The 17,768-nt window shown below is 57.2% G+C and overlaps 2 protein-coding genes and 1 long non-coding RNA gene across 5 annotated transcripts; 2 read left to right on the forward strand and 1 right to left on the reverse strand.

The window, feature by feature from the left end:
* The first annotated feature begins 554 nt into the window (after positions 1-554).
* KCNJ9 (potassium inwardly rectifying channel subfamily J member 9) lies at positions 555-4,404 on the forward strand. The gene is made up of 2 exons (XM_077155728.1): positions 555-1,404; positions 4,073-4,404. Exons 1-2 carry the CDS (start codon positions 555-557, stop codon positions 4,402-4,404), a joined length of 1,182 nt encoding a protein of 393 aa, XP_077011843.1.
* A 3,384-nt stretch (positions 4,405-7,788) lies between these two features.
* IGSF8 (immunoglobulin superfamily member 8) lies at positions 7,789-15,029 on the reverse strand. Of its 3 annotated transcripts, none has more exons than XM_077156613.1 (7): positions 14,776-15,029; positions 11,332-11,709; positions 10,186-10,647; positions 9,379-9,786; positions 8,705-9,118; positions 8,268-8,394; positions 7,789-8,074 (listed from the first exon to the last, which is right to left on the reverse strand). In XM_077156613.1, exons 1-6 carry the CDS (start codon positions 14,840-14,842, stop codon positions 8,279-8,281), a joined length of 1,845 nt encoding a protein of 614 aa, XP_077012728.1. In that variant the 5' UTR covers positions 14,843-15,029; the 3' UTR covers positions 7,789-8,074; positions 8,268-8,278. The 3 variants fall into 3 exon arrangements, with proteins under 3 accessions (XP_077012728.1, XP_077012727.1, XP_077012726.1); XM_077156612.1 differs by lacking the exon at positions 14,776-15,029 and adding an exon at positions 13,060-13,921 and having other exon boundaries at positions 7,789-8,188; XM_077156611.1 differs by lacking the exon at positions 14,776-15,029 and adding an exon at positions 13,060-13,920.
* Positions 15,030-15,162: 133 nt separating this feature from the next.
* On the forward strand, positions 15,163-16,974 carry LOC143680036 (uncharacterized). Its single transcript, XR_013174021.1, has 3 exons — positions 15,163-15,277; positions 15,607-15,692; positions 16,129-16,974. It is a non-coding gene; the product is annotated as an uncharacterized LOC143680036 (long non-coding RNA).
* The last annotated feature ends 794 nt before the right edge of the window (positions 16,975-17,768 follow it).

Genomic DNA, 17,768 nt, shown 5'->3' on the forward strand with positions numbered 1-17,768 from the left:
AGGCAGGTCCCCACGGCCTGGGACACATGTCACTAATACAAAGAAAAAGGCCACTGGGCCCAAGACAGCACAGATGTTAAGGAAAAAGAAAGGACTCGAGCGTGCGTCTTTCAAGAGGGGCTCTGAGCCCCGCCCGAGGGAGCAACTACCCAGGCCCCTAGTTGGAGGTGGTGGGTCCCAGATCTCAGGTACCTCCCTCCCCTGAAAATAATATGGAACATAATATCCCGTTCCTACGCAGCATCCTGTTGGAGCCTCACAACTACTTGAGGTCGGGGGGCAAGCGAGGGCAGTGTGTGTGCAACTCCCCTTCCACCGACGCGGCAACTGCGGCTCGGTGACACGCAGCCCACCGCCGGCCCCGACCTCTCGTGCCTCCACGTCGTCCCGAGGGTTCATTCACTCAGCAAACCTTTCTTAAAGCTCCCGCAGGGCCGCCGCCGCCGCCGAGGCAACGAGGGCAGGGCCGCGGGTCGCGGCAGCCGGCGCCCCCCGCGCCCTCCAGGCGCCCGCCGCGCGCGCGCTAACGCCGCCCGCCGCCCGCCGCCCGCGCCATGGCGCAGGAGAAGGCGGCCTTCCCGCCCGGGGCCGACGAGCCGCCGCGGCGCCGCGGGCGCCAGCGCTACGTGGAGAAGGACGGCCGGTGCAACGTGCAGCAGGGCAACGTGCGCGAGACGTACCGCTACCTGACCGACCTCTTCACCACGCTCGTGGACCTGCAGTGGCGCCTCAGCCTGCTCTTCTTCGTGCTCGCCTACGCGCTCACCTGGCTCTTCTTCGGCGCCATCTGGTGGCTGATCGCCTACGGCCGCGGCGACCTGGAGCATCTGGAGGACACGGCGTGGACCCCGTGCGTCAACAACCTCAACGGCTTCGTGGCCGCCTTCCTCTTCTCCATCGAGACCGAGACGACCATCGGCTACGGGCACCGCGTCATCACCGACCAGTGCCCCGAGGGCATCGTGCTGCTGCTGCTGCAGGCCATCCTGGGCTCCATGGTCAACGCCTTCATGGTGGGCTGCATGTTCGTCAAGATCTCCCAGCCCAACAAGCGCGCCGCCACGCTCGTCTTCTCCTCGCACGCCGTGGTGTCGCTGCGCGACGGCCGCCTCTGCCTCATGTTCCGCGTGGGCGACCTGCGCTCCTCGCACATCGTGGAGGCCTCCATCCGCGCCAAGCTCATCCGCTCGCGCCAGACGCTCGAGGGCGAGTTCATCCCGCTGCACCAGACCGACCTCAGCGTGGGCTTCGACACGGGCGACGACCGCCTCTTCCTCGTCTCGCCGCTGGTCATCAGCCACGAGATCGACGCCGCCAGCCCCTTCTGGGAGGCCTCGCGCCGCGCGCTCGAGAGGGACGACTTCGAGATCGTGGTCATCCTGGAGGGCATGGTGGAGGCCACGGGTGCGGACCGCCTCGGGAGGGGGGCGGGGCTGGCGGGAGGCAGGACTTGAGAGGGGCGTGCGTATGTGTGTGTGTGAGTGTGTGTGTGAGTGTGTGTGTGCCCAAACGCAGGGGAAGGAAGAGGGGCTCCGCGCGAGGAAATGGCTGGGGAGGCTGGTGGGAGAGGTTGAAATGAGATAGCAGGCCCAGAGGAGGGAAGGGGTGGACAGACGCACCCAGCAAAGGGCCAGGAGAGAGGGGAATGCTCTAAAATGGCCCTCACTTGGAGCCCTGGATGAGCAGAATGTCACCCGAATTGGGGAGAGGAATGACGCTAGCTAACACTTCTTGTGGACTTATTCTGTGTCATGCACAGTTCGAAAGCACTTTATGCCTTTAAGCCTAACCACAACACTTTGAAGATAACTCTTTTTATTGTCGTCATTTTTTCAGAGAGGAAATTGCCTCAAAGAGAGGTTAAGTCAATTACCCACAGCCATAAGCTAATAAATCACAGTGCCTGACTTGGACACAGGCAGTCTGGCTTTAGTGTGTAGTGATCCTGAATTGAAAGGAGGGATTAGGTTCAGGGTTTTCTCCCTGCTCACAGGTCCAGTCCTCTGGAATTTGGTAGTGAGGGTTTTCCATGGCCTGAGTTATTCCCAGGCTGGACCTTAGGGAGATATTATACCCTGGCCCTCTTCTGCCTCATTTCCCCTTCCATCAAAGGACTCTAAACTGTCACCATCCAGAGAAGTAGATGATCTTAGCATTTTTAACCCCTTCTCAGAAGGAACTCACAACTCACCCACGATGTCCACACACGCTCCGACTCAGGCCCACATAGAGAAGGGACTGGGAACAAGGAGGAAAGACCAGCACAGGGGCAGCAAATGGGGTCCTTTAGGACTTGAGATCTTGAGGTGGAAGGTGGGTGAGGAAACCAGGAAGGTGGAGAACCAAAGACCCGCTAGAGGGCCCTTCAGTTTCTGCCACTGATGCCAGACCTCCCGGTGCCCCCTTCTCTGATAACCTGGTGTCTTCAAACCCCTTCCCTGCCCCCTTTCATGCTGAGCCCTCCTTCACCCCTTCCCTCTGCCTCAATGTCCTCTGTTCCTCCCTCTCTCCCCCAGGGTTCCCTATCTCTCCCCTTCCTCTCCTCAGCCCTTTCCCTTACCTGTATACCTCTCCAGCTGAGAATCCTTTTATGCCAGTAACCCTCTTTTCCTTTTGTACCCCCAGCCTCTTCCTCTCTTCCTCTGAACTCCTCTCTCCCCAGCGTCCCTTTCATCTCTTCCTCGTTCCCCCCATGGATATTTCCTGTTCCGACCTCCACCACAGGAACAAAGGATACCAGTGTCCCCATGATATTTCTGGGCTGGACTTTCAGTGTTGGAAGCCAGTCTCTGGTTAGCTAATGTGCTCATTCTTCCTTTCTCACTTGTTCTGAGCTGGATATGGGCTAGTGGAGAGACCCTGGAGTAGGGGGAGAACGACCTGCCCTGAAGGTGTGCCAGCCTGACAGAGAAGACAGGACACAAGCCCAGGACAAGGAGGGCTGGAGATGGTGGGGTGGAAAAGATTGGGATGTGAGCTAGTCTGGTTTTTCTAGAGAGACAAAGCTGGAAAGGATGGTTAATATTTGGGGTGAGAGAGTCAGAATTCAAAAATGCTTTTTAAAAGCAAGGAATAATGAGCCAAAACACAAGAAGATGACATTTAAAAGGAATAAATATAAAATTCTACATCAGGCTTTTAAAAAAATCACTTATGTAAGCACAGCATGGAAGAGCTTTGGTGAAAAAAAAGAAGTGGGGGTTGTAGTTGGTCACAGGCTTGATGTCGTAGAATGTGATGCAGCTTCCCAAAACATTTATGTAATGTAATCTGTAAGAGGCCCTATGAACTAAAGCATCGTGGCCAGAATGGAGAGGTGTTGGAGCCCCTACTTGTGTATGGGTCAGACCACAGTTGGATTATTTATTACATTCAGAGTGCTTAAAGAGTCCTCCTTGGCTCTTTTTAGTTTGCAATCAAGAAGTAGAATTTTTGGAAACCAGGTCAGATGGGGAATGGTGGAAGAAGTCGGGATATTCAGCCTGGAGAAGAGAAGATGTGAGGGAACCTGAAACACCTGTTTTCAGATACCCAAAGGGGTATCACATAGCAGGAGGATGAAACCAATGGTGGAAATCATGGGATGCAGATTTTAGCTCTGAATAAAGAAGAACTCGATTACTAGAGCCATCACACAAAGGAGTGAGCTCCTTGGGAGGTAATGAGCTCTCCAACCTGGGAGGTGATCGGGCAGAAGATACATTCCCAGTGTTGGGAATGCTCTGGTGAGGAGCCCATATGGAGCAGGAAGTTGGACTAAATGACCCCTAAGGTTATTTTCAAGGTTGAGTTTCTTTGATGTTAGTAGCAAATGGCCAAATCCCTGGCCTCCCCAGTGGAGAGGAGAGGGGAGCATGGGCTGGAGACTCAGAGGAGTTGGGGCAAATGGAGAAGAGGTGAGGGAGCTGGGCAAGAGCAGAGGTTTGAAAGGGGTTAAGAACAGGCTGGGCCAAGGGGAGGTGGGGTTCTTGGGGAAGAGAAGGAGGGAAGGATGTTGGGCATAGGGTTATTGAAGCAGGAGAGGGAAGCCTGGGGCTGGGCCGCCCCCTGACCCATGCCCCTGCTTCCCCAGGAATGACATGCCAGGCTCGGAGTTCCTACCTGGTGGACGAGGTGCTGTGGGGCCACCGCTTCACATCAGTCCTGACCCTGGAGGATGGGTTCTACGAGGTGGATTATGCCAGCTTCCACGAGACCTTTGAGGTGCCCACACCCTCGTGCAGTGCTCGGGAGCTGGCTGAGGCTGCAGCCCGCCTTGATGCCCACCTCTACTGGTCCATCCCCAGCCGGCTGGATGAGAAGGTGGAGGAGGAGGGGGCAGGGGAGGGCGCGGGAGGGGGGACTGGAGCTGACAAGGAGCAGAATGGCTGCCTGCCACCCCCAGAGAGTGAGTCCAAGGTGTGACCAGTTTCCTCCAGACCCCCTATGCAGACTGGGGGCCAGACACTGATATCTGGGCAGCTGGATCCTGGAAGATGAAAGAGGAGGAGGCAGGCAGGATCCCTGGGAAAATGCTAAAGCTAGCGAGGCCCCTTCAGAATCTCAAAGGTAGGATCCAATGTGGAAAGAAGAGGTCTTGATGTTAGGAGAATGGAGGGGTGGGAGTGGTTGAGCATACCAGCCGGTCTGTGTTTGACTTTCATGTCTACTTATGGGTGGATGGATGGACAGAGGGTAGATTTATGGGGGGTTGGTTGGGAAGGTGGTGGCAAATGGGACATTATGGATAGATGAATGGACCGACGGACAGGTGGTGCACTCAGGGCTGCTGCTAACCCGTGGAGCACCTTTGTGGAAATTCTAAAAAGGAACACTTTCCTCCAGGTGGAGGCTGTCCCAAACCACAGAGTATGGCTAGGGGAAGAGAAGAAGAGAACACAGGCTGGATTTCAGCCTCCACTTGCCTCCTTATCTAGTTTCTCTGAGTGTGGCTCACTGCCTAGCTGAACACAGTAAGCCCAAGGTAAACCAGTGGAGAGAAAGATGGAAAGGGGTGGGCGCAGGTAAGGAAGGCACCTTCCCAGCCCCAGCAATAACACTGTGACAGGCTGCAGGGCCACCAGGGAGGCTTAGGAGGGTGTGAATGACCTTAGTGCACATGTGCAGGGAAGAAGGCAGTGAAGAGAGATGCAGAGCTAGAGCCTTGGAGCAGGGCCTGGGGAGGGAGAGCAAGGGTGACTTCCTGTCGGGGGAGTGAGATCTCACAGGTGCCATGGCAGAGGCAGAAGGGTGGAGAGGCTCTGAGGAGGGAGAAGGGCTGGGGGAGAGGTCTAGAAAAGAGAAGTTCATCAGAGCTGGGACAGAGCACCCTTAGTTGGCAGAGTTTGTCCTTGGGAGACACTGAGTGGGGAGTCTTTCAGGTCAGTGAGTGGGTGCCCAGTAGGGCCAGAGCACTGAACCAGGCACCATTTGGAGTGGACATTCAGAGACCTGGTTTCTGTCCTCGGAATTCAGTTCACAAGAGGAGAACAAAGACTGTGCCTGTGGCCTGCCTGCAGGTCTTGTGCAAAGTATGGACTCCAGAGAACCTGAGCAATCTCTTGGAGCAGGGATGAGGAGTTTTGATGTTCAGAGAGCTAAGAATTGAGTAAGACATAGACAGTGAGCTTAACCAGTGGTTGTCAAACTTTAGTGAGTATCAGAATCACCTGGAGGGCTTGGTAAAACAGAAAGTTTGCATTTCTAACAAGGTCCCCCAAACAGGGCAATACTGCTGGGCTGGGGACCACACTGTGAGAACCACAGCTCAAAGCCAAGGCTTGGAAGTCATATCCAGTGGTGGGAGCTATCAGCTGTGGAGAAGCTGAGATGTTGAAGAGAAGCTGAGGATCCTGGGGGGCATGGAGGAGAGAGGCAGTGAAATGGAAAGGATGTAATATTGTATGTGGGGGAGGGGATCCTGAAGCCCAGGCCGAAGAGTTTAACTTTGGGCCCAAGAATCCAATTGTCAGTGGCAACTGGGCAGTGACAAGCCGGAGTGAGTGTTTTGGGAAGATGAGTGGGCAAGATGGATAGGAGGAAGTAGTTATGAGGCCTTGGTGTGATCTCTGGGGAGGTGAGAGGGAGCAGAAGCAGGAAGGTATTAATGGCAAGAGATGGCACTGCCCCCCCGCCCCCCCCCCCCCATAGAACTTAAAGGACAGGATTGAATGTGAGAAATCAGGATGGCCTGTTGCCCATCCCACCCACTTCCTGGCCTCATCTGTCACCAGAGACGGCCTCCAGGGATGATAAAGGAACAGCAAGGGCAAATGGAGCAGCAGCAAAGGGTTTAGGGGACTGGAAGCTGGCCTCCTGGGAGACAAGTGTAGGCCAAGGCAAGCAAGCCCTCCAACAAGGGACCCAGACCCACAGCCGCTGGGGCCCAGCAAGGGCCTCCATTTCTCTACACCCACTTCTGTTCTCAATAAAAGCCTGAGCCCCTTGAGGGAAAGCACCCTAGTCTACTCTGTTCCAGGCTTGGAAGCTGGGGTCCTGTGGGGCACAGTGCACCAGGGCCTCCTGGAAGCAGAAAGGAGTCTCAGAAGGAGCCCATCCCAGCTTGGGGCCACGCAGAGAGGGGGCCTGCCCCAGCCCCAGTCCCTTCCCTCCATTCTGGGCACAGACTTTGCCTCGGGTCACAGAGCCACCTGGGTCACTAGCAGTAAAGGTAGAATCTCCCAACCCATGGCATTGGCTGTTCTCCCCCCACAACCGAAAAATAACAACTGGAAGGGTGGGGATAGGGAGTCATTTGGGTTTAATTCAATGAAACAACTGGAGTGTGGACAGTAGGGAGGTGGGTCATTTGCCAACCACACACATACAAAGCCACACTATAGTTAACCCATTGCAATTGAACAGGCAGAGAAATAGGTTGGGACAAGCCCCTTATGGCCCCTGGAAATCACTGAGACCCCACCACACATCTGCCCCCACCACTCGGTCACTGCTGTGAAGTGCAAAGACCACCACACCGAGAGTCAGGTGGCTTGGGTTCTAGTCCTGACAGTGTCACTGATTAACTCCATGACTGGGCAAGTCACATCACTTCTCTGGGCCTCAGTTTCCTCATCTGTAAAAATAACGATTAGCAACTAGTGATGCTTAATAAATGTTTAAATAATTGAATTGAGAGAGGTAGAATGGATGCCTCTTAAAGCACTGTACGGCTAAGAACTCTAGGAACAGAGAATCCTTGGGTAATGGCAAATTCAGGGAGTACCTGGGGGCACTGGAGGAGGGGTGGACCTGGGGGGGGTGGGGGGGCAGGCTATGGGGTTGGGTGTATGCAGGAGCTCTGAGGACACAAAGGCCCTCTCCAACTGTCTTGTCCCACCTCTCAGGCAGCTATGTTCTGGGTTTCTATTTGGCTGCCCTCAGACAGAATAATTAAGGTCTGGAGAAAGGGGCTGAGGCCCCCAGGCTGTGATAGGAGGAGTCAGGTTTACAGTTAGCCAGACCAGGAGAATGAGCCCACAGAGTGTTGTGACAAGTCTTGGGAACTCTACCCTACAACCTGGGGGAAGGCTGGGGGGCGAGACCCAGCTCAGCTGGGCCCCTCCCTCTCTTTCTGGGCACCCCCTCCTGCAACACGAGTCCGTTCAGGCAAAGGCTCAGCACTGACAGCTCAGACAGCAGATGGGACCCAGGTGCCCCCTCCCGGGGTGGGTGGCATGGCCCACAGCGGCCAGATGGTGTTTGTAGTGGGAAGAGAAGCCCGGGTCGTCCGGAATAGGTTGCCAACCCCTAACAGCCTCCCTGCTACTTTTCAGCCTCGTGGCAAGGGAAGACACAGCCAGTCCTGGATTTTATAAAACAAGTTTATTCACATTTTAGAAAAACCAATTCTAGGACAGGGAATGGCCTCTCTATGGGATGGGTATGAGATCAAGAGCAGAAGGCCAGAGAGAGGAGCTTGGGATCTCTCCACTTGGGGGTGGGGGGCAGAGGAGGGGGAAATTGGGGCCTGTCCCCCACTCTGGGTGGGGATAGGTCAAATAAATTAAGGGAAGGGCCAACAAAGGGAGAAGGTATCCAGGCAACCGGAGGAGAGCGTGGAGCTGGGCAGGAAGACGGTGGACACCTGCAGCAACTGGAGAGCGTGGAGTGGGCTCAGGAGAAGGAGCTCTGCAGGGTGCCCCACTGGCCCCACCCATCAGCAGGACCCTGCAGAGCTGAGAGCGGCTGCTCCTCCTCCGGGGGGGGACTGGAGGGAGAGCTAATTCAGGACTTGTGGGTAGAAGGCCTGAGAAAGACAAGGCTGGGGAGACGTTCTGTCCCCTCACCTGGGGAGGGATCATCGTTTTCGCAGTCTCTTCATGAAGCAGCAAGTGATGGTGCCAAGGATGGTGGTGCCGGTGACGAGGGCAACCCCTGTACCCACCAGCAGGGGCACGAATAGGGTGTCCAGAGCTGGGTAAGAGAGAACAGCTCTGTTCAGGCTGGAACGTCGTTGTCTCCACCCCCTGCCATCCTTTTCATCAAGTTCACTGGACCCACCTCCTCCCCACTCCAAGCCCCCCCCCCCCGCCTACTCCGTGCCCTCTCGGCAGCCAAGTCCATGCCAACCATAAAGGACCCAGATGCAGATGGGTAGTGATGGCTGAAAGCTGGATTTTCCAGACTCTTCATGTAAAATGATGAGGATGAGAAAGAGAGGACAGTGGCAGGAGCCTTAGACGACAGCCGGGGTTTGGAGTTGGGAGGGTGGTGATTCACTCACCATGCATGTAGGGGTAGACTGTGACAGGCCCCGAGCGGGCACTGCCTGCCTGGTACCAGCTGTAGTCGGCGTGCTGCACCCAGGCACCGGCTGTACAGTGGTACACGCCTTCATCCTGCGGCCCCAAGCTGTGGAGTCTCAGCCGATGGCTTCGGGGTCCTACCAGCTCCACGCTGACAGGGCCTCCTCCGGGCCGGACCCCCAGCTCTGCCACACCGTCCTGGCCCACGCCACCCACCAGTTGGGCAGGGGCAGGGGCTAACTCCCCTTCCTCCGGTCGCTCCACCCACCAGCTGGCAGCCAGCCTCAGGCCTGGAGGGCCACCCCGCACAGAGATGTTGCAGAACAGGGAGGCGGTCTCCCCCCGGTACACCGTGCCTCTGGCTAGCCAGGCCAAGGCCTCCAGCACCACACCTGCAGAACAAAGGACATGGAGTTGGAGGGTGAAGGGTCAGGGGACATGGGGTCAGGGCTGCTGTCAAAGCAATACTCCAGGGAACTCAGGATGTTGCCACAAAATCGGAAGAAGAGCGTGAGACCCTAAGGCATGGAAGCTGCTGACGGGAGAAAGGCTAAAGCAGGAGAGAGGGCATGGAAATAGAAGGAAGCACCTAAGAAGCACCTAAGCTGTCAAGGGGCCGACATCCCCTTACCTACCCCCAGAAACCTCTCACCTTCTTCCCGAACGTGCACAGGGAGGGGTCGGGAGCGGGCACTGGCTGCTTCACGAAGCCAGGCCCCAGACCCTCGAATGTAGGCTTTGGCGAGACAGCGGTAGGTACCCGCATCGCCCGGCCTGGCGGCCTCTACCCGTAGCCGGTAGGTTCTGGGCGCTACCTTCTCCATGGCAATGTGCCGGCCCTCGTAACCAGGGCCTAGGCTGCCCACACCCTCTGTGTCCAGCTGGGCTACCAGATGGCCAGGCCCCGGCGCCCCCGCTGGTGCCATCTCCCAGCCCACAGAGTATGCAGCATGACGGCCTGGCGGGGGCAGTGCCCCCGACACATTGCACAGCAGCTCCAAGGGCTCCCCTGGGCCAATCCGACGTTCACCAGGCCCCACTGTCACGGCCAGCTGGCTGGCTGAAACAAAGGAGGGGGAAAGGGGTATTATGGAGGCAGAAGGGGGGCCAGAGGCTTCTGAGTCCCCAACAAGAGTTCTTTCCTTGACAGTGGCAACATGGAGGCCCCCATCTGCCCCTCACTGGGTCCCCCAACTTCCACGTATAACCACCTTCTCCATTCAGGGGTCTGAGTCTCATCCCTCAGCTATGGTTCTCCTAACTCCACACCCAATTTCTAAGCAGAGAAAACCCATCATGGGTAGAGAGGGAAGTCATGCCAACAGGGCTGCTCAGGCCAGGGCAGACGGATTCCCCGGAGTCAGATGGTGGCCCTCTTGCACCCCCAATGGCCATGGTGCCCACTGAGATGCATCCCCTTCCAGCGCCCACCCTGGAATGTGTGGATTGTGGGACTCACACAGCGTCTGCACGTCCACGTGGGCCAGGACAGCCCGCTTCTCCCCGATCTGGGCCCAGCTGCCATCGGGATCTTGAATCCACTCGGTGGCAGTGCAGTGGTAGGTGCCTGCATCCTCTGCCCGGGTGCCCCCCACCACCATACGGTACCGATCAGTCCCCTCTTTGCCCAGCTGCAGCTCCCCGGCAGCCAGGCGCTCAGCATAGGGAGCACCGGCCTCCACAGCCAAGTCTGGACGGAGTCCCACCACTTCCTGCAGGGTCGCTCGTCCCACTGGCACCTCGGGCACAGCGCGCCCAAATGACACCGCCAAGTGCGTGTGCTTCTGTGTGCTCGTTCGTGCCAGGCAGCCCAGTGCCAGCTCCTGCCCCTCGTGCACAGTCAGGCGAGGGGGTGAAGTTGGGGCCTGGCGGCCTCGGGGTCCTGGGGGGGCAGCAGACACTTGCAGCATATCTGGAAGAACTGGAGAGAACAGCTGCAGTGAAGGAGGGGTGGGAACTAGCAGCTCTTCTTACTGTTTCCTGTGTATCCAACCTTTTTCCCTAGTCTGTGACTTCCTAGAGGACAAAGATGGCATGCTGTATTTCTTCCATAATCCACACGTGCCAAGCACAGTGCTGGGCACACCACAAGCGCTCAATAAATACTTGTTGAATTTAATAGAACCAGCCTAATCCTACTTACTCTGTTTCGGACTGCCCTCCAAGTATTTTTCTGATATACCCAGAAAAAGTGGCTCTGTCTTCCTTCTCAGAAGACAAAGAAACTTAAGAAAGTGAGAATGTCACATGATCTAACTTCTCCTACTCTACCTCTACTTTGTCCCCCACTCGCCCCCCAGGAATCTCCAGGGTGGAGTCATTCAAATCTCAGGCTACAGGGACTAGAGAAGGGACTGACCAGCTTACGGACACCTCTCCTCCCATGAAGTACCCTGACTCAATAAGAGCGATGGACAGAATGAAGAGATCTGGATTTGAGTCCTAACTTGCTGGGGAACTCTGTGCAAGTCAAATAACCTCTTGAGACCACAGGTTCCTCAGGACAAAATCTGAGGGGTGGTTAGATAACTCTCAAGTCCCTCCTGGTCCTGACTATCTACTTTTAGGGTGGTATGGCCCTGACCCCCCACCCAGGGCCCAGTACCTCTCAGCTCCACCTTGCCGCTATAGCTGCCCAGGTAGCGGGAGTCCGTGGAGGGCGTGTAGCACTCGTAGATGCCGGCATCCTGGGTCTGGAGGCGGGTGATCTTGAGCGCTACAGCATCACCCTGCAGACGCTGCACCTGCACCTCACCAGCCGCCACGCGGGGCCCAAAGATGGCGTAGGAGAACCGGGTGTCCCTGGTGCTGACAATGCCCAGTGCGGCCTCTGGGGCCTCGGGCCTGTACAGGAACCACTCGAAGTCCTGCTGGGCAGGGCCCTCGTAGCCACTGACATTGCAGGAGATGGAGACAGCTGTGCCAGCCACGCGGTACAAGGGTCCCTCGGGGACTAGCACCTCCCGGGCAGAGCATCCAACTCCTGTAGGGCAGGGCAGGAGAAGGGGGTGCCTGGGTCACCATTCTAGCCCCACCACTGCCAACCCATTCTTGACCCCTGCCCATGAATGCAAAGAAACCTGAGGGTAACTGGCAGACAGCTTAGGTCCTGTTCTGACAGCAGGGAAAGGATGCTGGGAGGTAAGACACCTAGGTCTCAAGAAAGGGGTACAGGCCCAATCTTGCCTCAAAACCCATTTCTGGAAGACAAGAAGCGGAGTCCCTAAGGGCAGAAAGGGAAGCTTTGATATTGACTTAGCAATTCCAACTATACCTATCTATGCCTACCCCCGACCTCCCACTTCTACTCCCTACTTCCCCTCTTCCCCCAGTGTCTGCCATTACTCCACCAGAGCTTGGTCAGAGGAGCCTTCTGGCTAAGGAATTCTGAGACCACCTGTCTCCCCTCCCTTGCTTGAAGGGAGCTGACAAACTCTTGCTCAAAAGGGCTGGTTGACTCAACTGTGTCACCTGGGCCAAGAGACTCCAGACAATGGAGCCAGCGGCCCAAGCCGAGACAGGGCACAGACCCAGTCAATTCTCTTGGCACACAATGCCCTCCCCCTCCAGCTGTGCCATGAGCTCACTGTTTCTCCCGCCCCACAGGGCTGCTGAGACATCTGGGGCTTCTGGGGCAAGAAATAGGTTCTGCCCTGGCCTCCAGGGGCAGACGATCCCCTCCCCAGCAACTGCCAACCTTGCAGGCTGGCCCAGCTGCACAAGGCAACCCCCCACCCCCACCCCTCAACTCTCTAAGGAAGCCTACATTTGCATAGAGTGGGCATTCACTCACATATGGCTTCCTTTCTGTAGACAGGCATCTGTCTCCCCAGAGGGGCCAAACCCTGCATCTGTACCCTAACTCCATCTCCACATTCTACCCAGCCCCGGCAGAAAGTCCTGGCAGCCTTGGAGGGCTCAGGTTCTTTTTCCTGTCTTACCATCCTTCCATAGCCCCCACTAGAGAGGATCACAGAAACCCAGAATGTAAGGTCAGCCTCCTTCCCCCATTTTACAGATGTGAAAGGTAAGGAAAGAGAACTATATAGTTTGGGCCAAGATCCTAGGGCCCCTGGGTGACTTCGACAGGCCCGTCCAGGGAGGTAAAAGGGGAGACTCCAAGGCGACGTCTGAGGGGACTGACCTCACCACTGGTCTCATTTCCAGGCCTTCCAGGGGGTTACCCATGGCCTTTCTGCAGGGGATGGAGGGCAATGCCACGAGTCTGTGGTCAAACTCCGCCACCCAGAGCAGCTCCTCCTGACTTCCTCTCCTACCCCAGCCAGCCTGCTGGCTCCTTCTTCCTGTGGCTGAGTCACTGGGGCAAACTCACGGTTGGTTGGTTGAGCAGAGGCTGGGAATTGGGACTCCAGCTGGATGGTCTGAGGCCAGTCCCTTCCTTTGCCAGGCCTCAGTTTCCACATCGGAGAAGAGCAGAGAGCCTCCAGCTCAGAGAGTGAGTGAGTGTGTGACTCAGGAGGGCCCTGCCTGAGGCACGTTTCATAATCAGGGTGATGGGCAGAGACTGCCGAGCTGATAACTTCCCCGGCCAGTGCCTTAGGGCAGACTCTGCTCAGAAAGGTTCCCTCCCACCTTCCTGGCTCCACAACTGCTGATGCCTGGAGATCCCCATGGGAAAGTCACCCCCATAGCCTTAGGAAATCCAGCTGCCACATGTAGTTCTCTCTCTCCAGCCAAGTCCCCTCCTCTCCTCCACCAAGGAGAGGGGAGGGAGAACAAAGAGGCCTGCTCTGGAGAGACTGATTTGAGTTCAAATTTGACTCCAGCTCTCACTAGGTATGGTATGTGGGGCAAGTTACATTTTCCTTATTGGTGAAATGACGCCATTTGTGAAATGAATGTCAGCGCCATATGTGGTGGATGCGCAGGGCTGGGCCGGCTCCTCTTCCATCTCTCTGTATCACACTTCCCCACCTCCCTTGGGCTCCTCTTTGTACTGTACTGCCCACTGGGAAAAAACGATATCTGTGCTAGGCAACAGGGCCCCGCAGCGCCTTCCTTTCTGTACACCCTCCTGCCTTTGGTCCCAGAGCTCCATGGAGAGGACTCCTCTTTGCCATGGAGGGCCCACGGCCCTATGTGACAGGTGGATACTCAGCTTAGGGCTGCTGTGGAGCTCTGAACTAGGAAAAGGCAGCTGGGGCTAGGTGTCTGCCTCGACTAGGGCAGCTCCAAATCCTGCCACCGGAGCCACCGCTACCAACACCCCACCCCTCACCCTCATGATGCCACACTCCTCCCCCAGTTCACCTCCTACAGGGAGCCCTCCAGTTCAGGCCAAAGCAACCCCACTGTCACTACCTCCATGCTGCCACTCAGGGGTGGTCCAGAACATCCCACCATAAACACCCCACCACAATAGATAGGGTGCTTGGAGAGCCCAGGATCAGTCTCCATGGGACCTGGGTTCTGAGGCCGGGAGGCTGAGACTTTAAGGGGTGTGATGACCAGCTAGGGGCTGCAAAACCAAGTGGCATCTGGGAGAGGGGAAGAGGGGCAAAGAGAGACCCAGTGCAGGGCAGAGGGGGTGAGAGAGGGGACTGGCCCCAATCTGAGATAATGAAGTGGGGAGGGGGTCAATTAGGGGACTTATTCAAAGATCATGGGCAGAGCCAGCCCCGGGGCCTCCAGCTAACTCGGGGGCAATTATGAAGATAGGCCGGCACCACACAGGGCGAGCACCCAAGGCCACGCCTGAAGCTGAGCTGGGGACAGAGATTCCAGGGCCTGGGTAGGCCGGCTGAGAAGTGGGGCCTGGTCCCCGGAGGCCTGGTGCTGCCTCGGGACGGCACTTTGGGGGGGGTCCTCGCTGCGCCCCAGCCCCAGGGCCTAGAGCTGGGGTGCTCTCACCCTCCCCAAGACTGCCTCAGCGGGCGGCCACACAGCGCAGCTGGGCACTGAACCCCGGGAGGCCGGAGGTGTTCCGACGGAGAAAGCGGGTGCGAGGGGAAACGCTGGAAGGGTGGGCCGGGCTGGCTGCCGTTGGCAGGCACCTGCCCGGCGAGCTGGTGCCAGGGGCCCGGCTTACCCAGCATTAACAGCAACAGCAGCAGCGGCGGCGGCGGGGGTAGCTGCGTGGGGCCGAGGGCGCCCATTCTGCGCGGTCGGCTCTGGGGAGGCTCCGGGGGGCGGCGCAGGCTCGGGGGGACCGGGGGCGCGGGGGGCGCATGCCCAGGTGGGGGGCACGAAGCAGAGCAGCGAGGCGTGGGTGAGCTAAGCCGAGCCGAGCGGCAGAGGCCAAGCCGCCTTCCTCCTCCCCTCCTCTCCTCCTCCTCCCACTGCTTTCCCTCCCGCCCTCCGCAACTCCCGGAGACGCTTCCCGCCCGGCCCCGCCCCCTCCGTCCGGCCCCGCCCCGCCCCGCCCCCGCCCCATCTCAGGCTCCGCCCTCTGCCCCGCCCAGTCCAGCCTCAGGCCCCGGCTACCGCTGCAGCCCGGCAGAGCTGGCGGCACCTCGGCTCAAACACATTCACACCCGCCCCGCACAGGGGGCATCCCCCCAACCCCGCACCTGTCGGCCTTTCCCTGCGAGGTGGGTGCGGGGATCCGGGGGTCGGTGAGGTGACTGTGGCCACGCACTTAGAATTCAGTTATTTTCTCTGGGCCGCTAGGCCGCGCTGCAAACCTTGAAATTGGGAATGGGGGGAACTCAGGCGTTCCGAAACCTAAAGGGTCTGAGCTAGAGGGCGCTTCGAGGGTCCCGAAGGTCAGGGGAGACCTGTCAGCCACTCCCTCCGGGAGCAGAACTAGAGGAGAGTGGGTGGGAGCGTGGGTCGTCGGGCGCCGTGGCTTCCCGGTTGGGTGAGCCTGGTCAAGCTGCTTAGCCTCTTTTAACCTCAGTTTCCTCCTCTGCGAATTGAGGTCGAGGACATCTACCCTGAAGGGTCGTGATTAATTGAATAATACACATAAAGGCCTTGCCACTGGGCAACTGGGCGAAATAGGAGGTAGGTTTTGTTTTTTAAATCACTATTTAAACTGCTTCCTAAGAGGCTTAGTTTCGCCCTAAGGGGAGGATAAGCCTGGGGCTGAGGTGAAGGGGTCTCTGTTTCTGGTGAAGAGGGATGGACTTCACCCTGCGTTGGGAAGGATGGGGCCTGGCCTGGAGGTGGGAGAATTAGAGGAGGCTCTGGGCTCGGTCCCCTCAACTATTGAGAAGGGGGAAGGGTAGGAGGGGTGGGGCCAAAATCGTGGGAAGAGACAGCCAGGTCTACAAAGCTAAAGCTGTCAGGGTGGCAGTGGATGGAAGGGTGAGCTCATCTAGCAGCCCCCACCCTTCACCCATTTTTTGTCCATCCACCCCTCTTTTATAGAGGAGGAAGCAGGCCCAGAGAGGGGAAGTGCACAGGCCAGACCAGACCTTCCTTAACTTTCTGTTCCCAGAACTTGGCACCGCACCAGCCTCAGAGCAGGCGCTCTGTGGAGTTGCCTCTTGAAACCACTTTCGGAGCACTTGGAGAGCCTGGAGGAGCTCTAGGCGGAGTGCTGCAGACCCGGAAAGGAAACCAGACATCCAGCCCTCCCCTCCCAATACTTCCAGGACTGAGGCAGGGACAGGGCAGAAGAGTACCTGTTGATTCCCACTTTGACATATTCACAGCCTACTTTCTCCAGACCTGTTTTCATCTAAATCATCTGCAGGCCAGATTGAGCTATGTGAAAGCTGAAATTCAGAGGAAAGTTTTTAGAAGAAAACCATTCTTTCTTTGGGGGCTGAGGTGGATTATTGCCTTCCTGAAGCTTAAAGAATGAGAGATATTGCCAGTCGTAGCAATAATAATAGTTGCCATTTATGAAATGCATATACAGAAAGGCCCTTTTAGATATTCTTTCTTGCCTTTACTAGGTATTGTGCAGGATGAGGCCATTTAACGAATGAGAAACCTGAAGCTAAGAGTGGTTAAGTAACTTGCCCAAAGCCACACAGCTTGTAGGTGGTCAAAGTGTGACTTGAGACCTGGCTTGTCTGTCCTCAAAGCTCCAACCCCTTTGTCTTGCTTCCCAAGCCCTCTCCACCCTATAAACCCATTATTTCACAAATACTGATCTGGCCAGGCCTTGTGCTGGCTACTGGAGAAGCCACGGCAGACAGGGCCAGCATGGTCCCCTGCCTTCAGGGGACAAGTAATAACCAAGCTCCAGCCTGCCTGTTACGAGAGGGGATGCTCAGGGAGCTGAGGGGCCATCCTTCATCCTACGGCCTGGGACTGGGAGGGACAGGTAGGTGCTGAGGGCTGGGCCGAAGTCTCCAGCCAGGTTGAAGCCTGGGAGAACCGCAGCTTCTTCCACACGCCCCTGTGCGCACGGAGGGTTCCAGAGACCGTCAGCAGGGGGAGCCCAGAGCCCAGGCCTGACTCACTAGTCAGACACTTACGTAACTGGGAAGCCTGGGGGAGGCGAGCCAACGCCAGGCACGAGGCAAGTCACACACACCCAGACTGTAAAGGAGAGGGGCTTTGCACAGAAAGACGTCACACACACACACACACACACACACACACACACTCCGACAGAGCCATGCATATATGCATACAAAACCCTGAACAGGCTGCAAAGGAGGACCATGTGGTGTAGACATGAGGGCACCCCTGGACCCATCCATTTCATCCCTAAAAAGCACCACAGGCTTACCCAGCACCCAGGTCGGTGCCCTGCAGTGGGATGAGCAGAGAAAGGAGGAGGGAAGTCTTCAGTGAATTTCGAGCCAGGCAGAGCCACGAGGCAGGCAGGGGACCCGGGCTTGCAGAAAGTCAGTGGGGGGTGGGGGTGAGGGGGGGTGCAGCAGCAACCATGGGGAACACAACTGTGGCCGCGCTGGGCTGTCACTGTGCAGTGACCAGCTGCTGGCTGCCCTCCATGTACTGCCAGGGGTGCACATACGTCGGACACTCGTCCTGTGTTTCACATGCTTATTTTAATTCATTACCCCTCAAGATCATGTGTGTACAAGGCGCTGAGGTGGTACTGAGGTGGCATGACTATCGCTAAAGATAATTTAGACCAACTCTGTATCCCAAAGCAGT

The sequence above is a fragment of the Tamandua tetradactyla genome, chromosome 4, assembly GCF_023851605.1.
Source record: "Tamandua tetradactyla isolate mTamTet1 chromosome 4, mTamTet1.pri, whole genome shotgun sequence".
In the NCBI taxonomy this organism is placed as follows: Eukaryota; Metazoa; Chordata; class Mammalia; order Pilosa; family Myrmecophagidae; genus Tamandua; species Tamandua tetradactyla.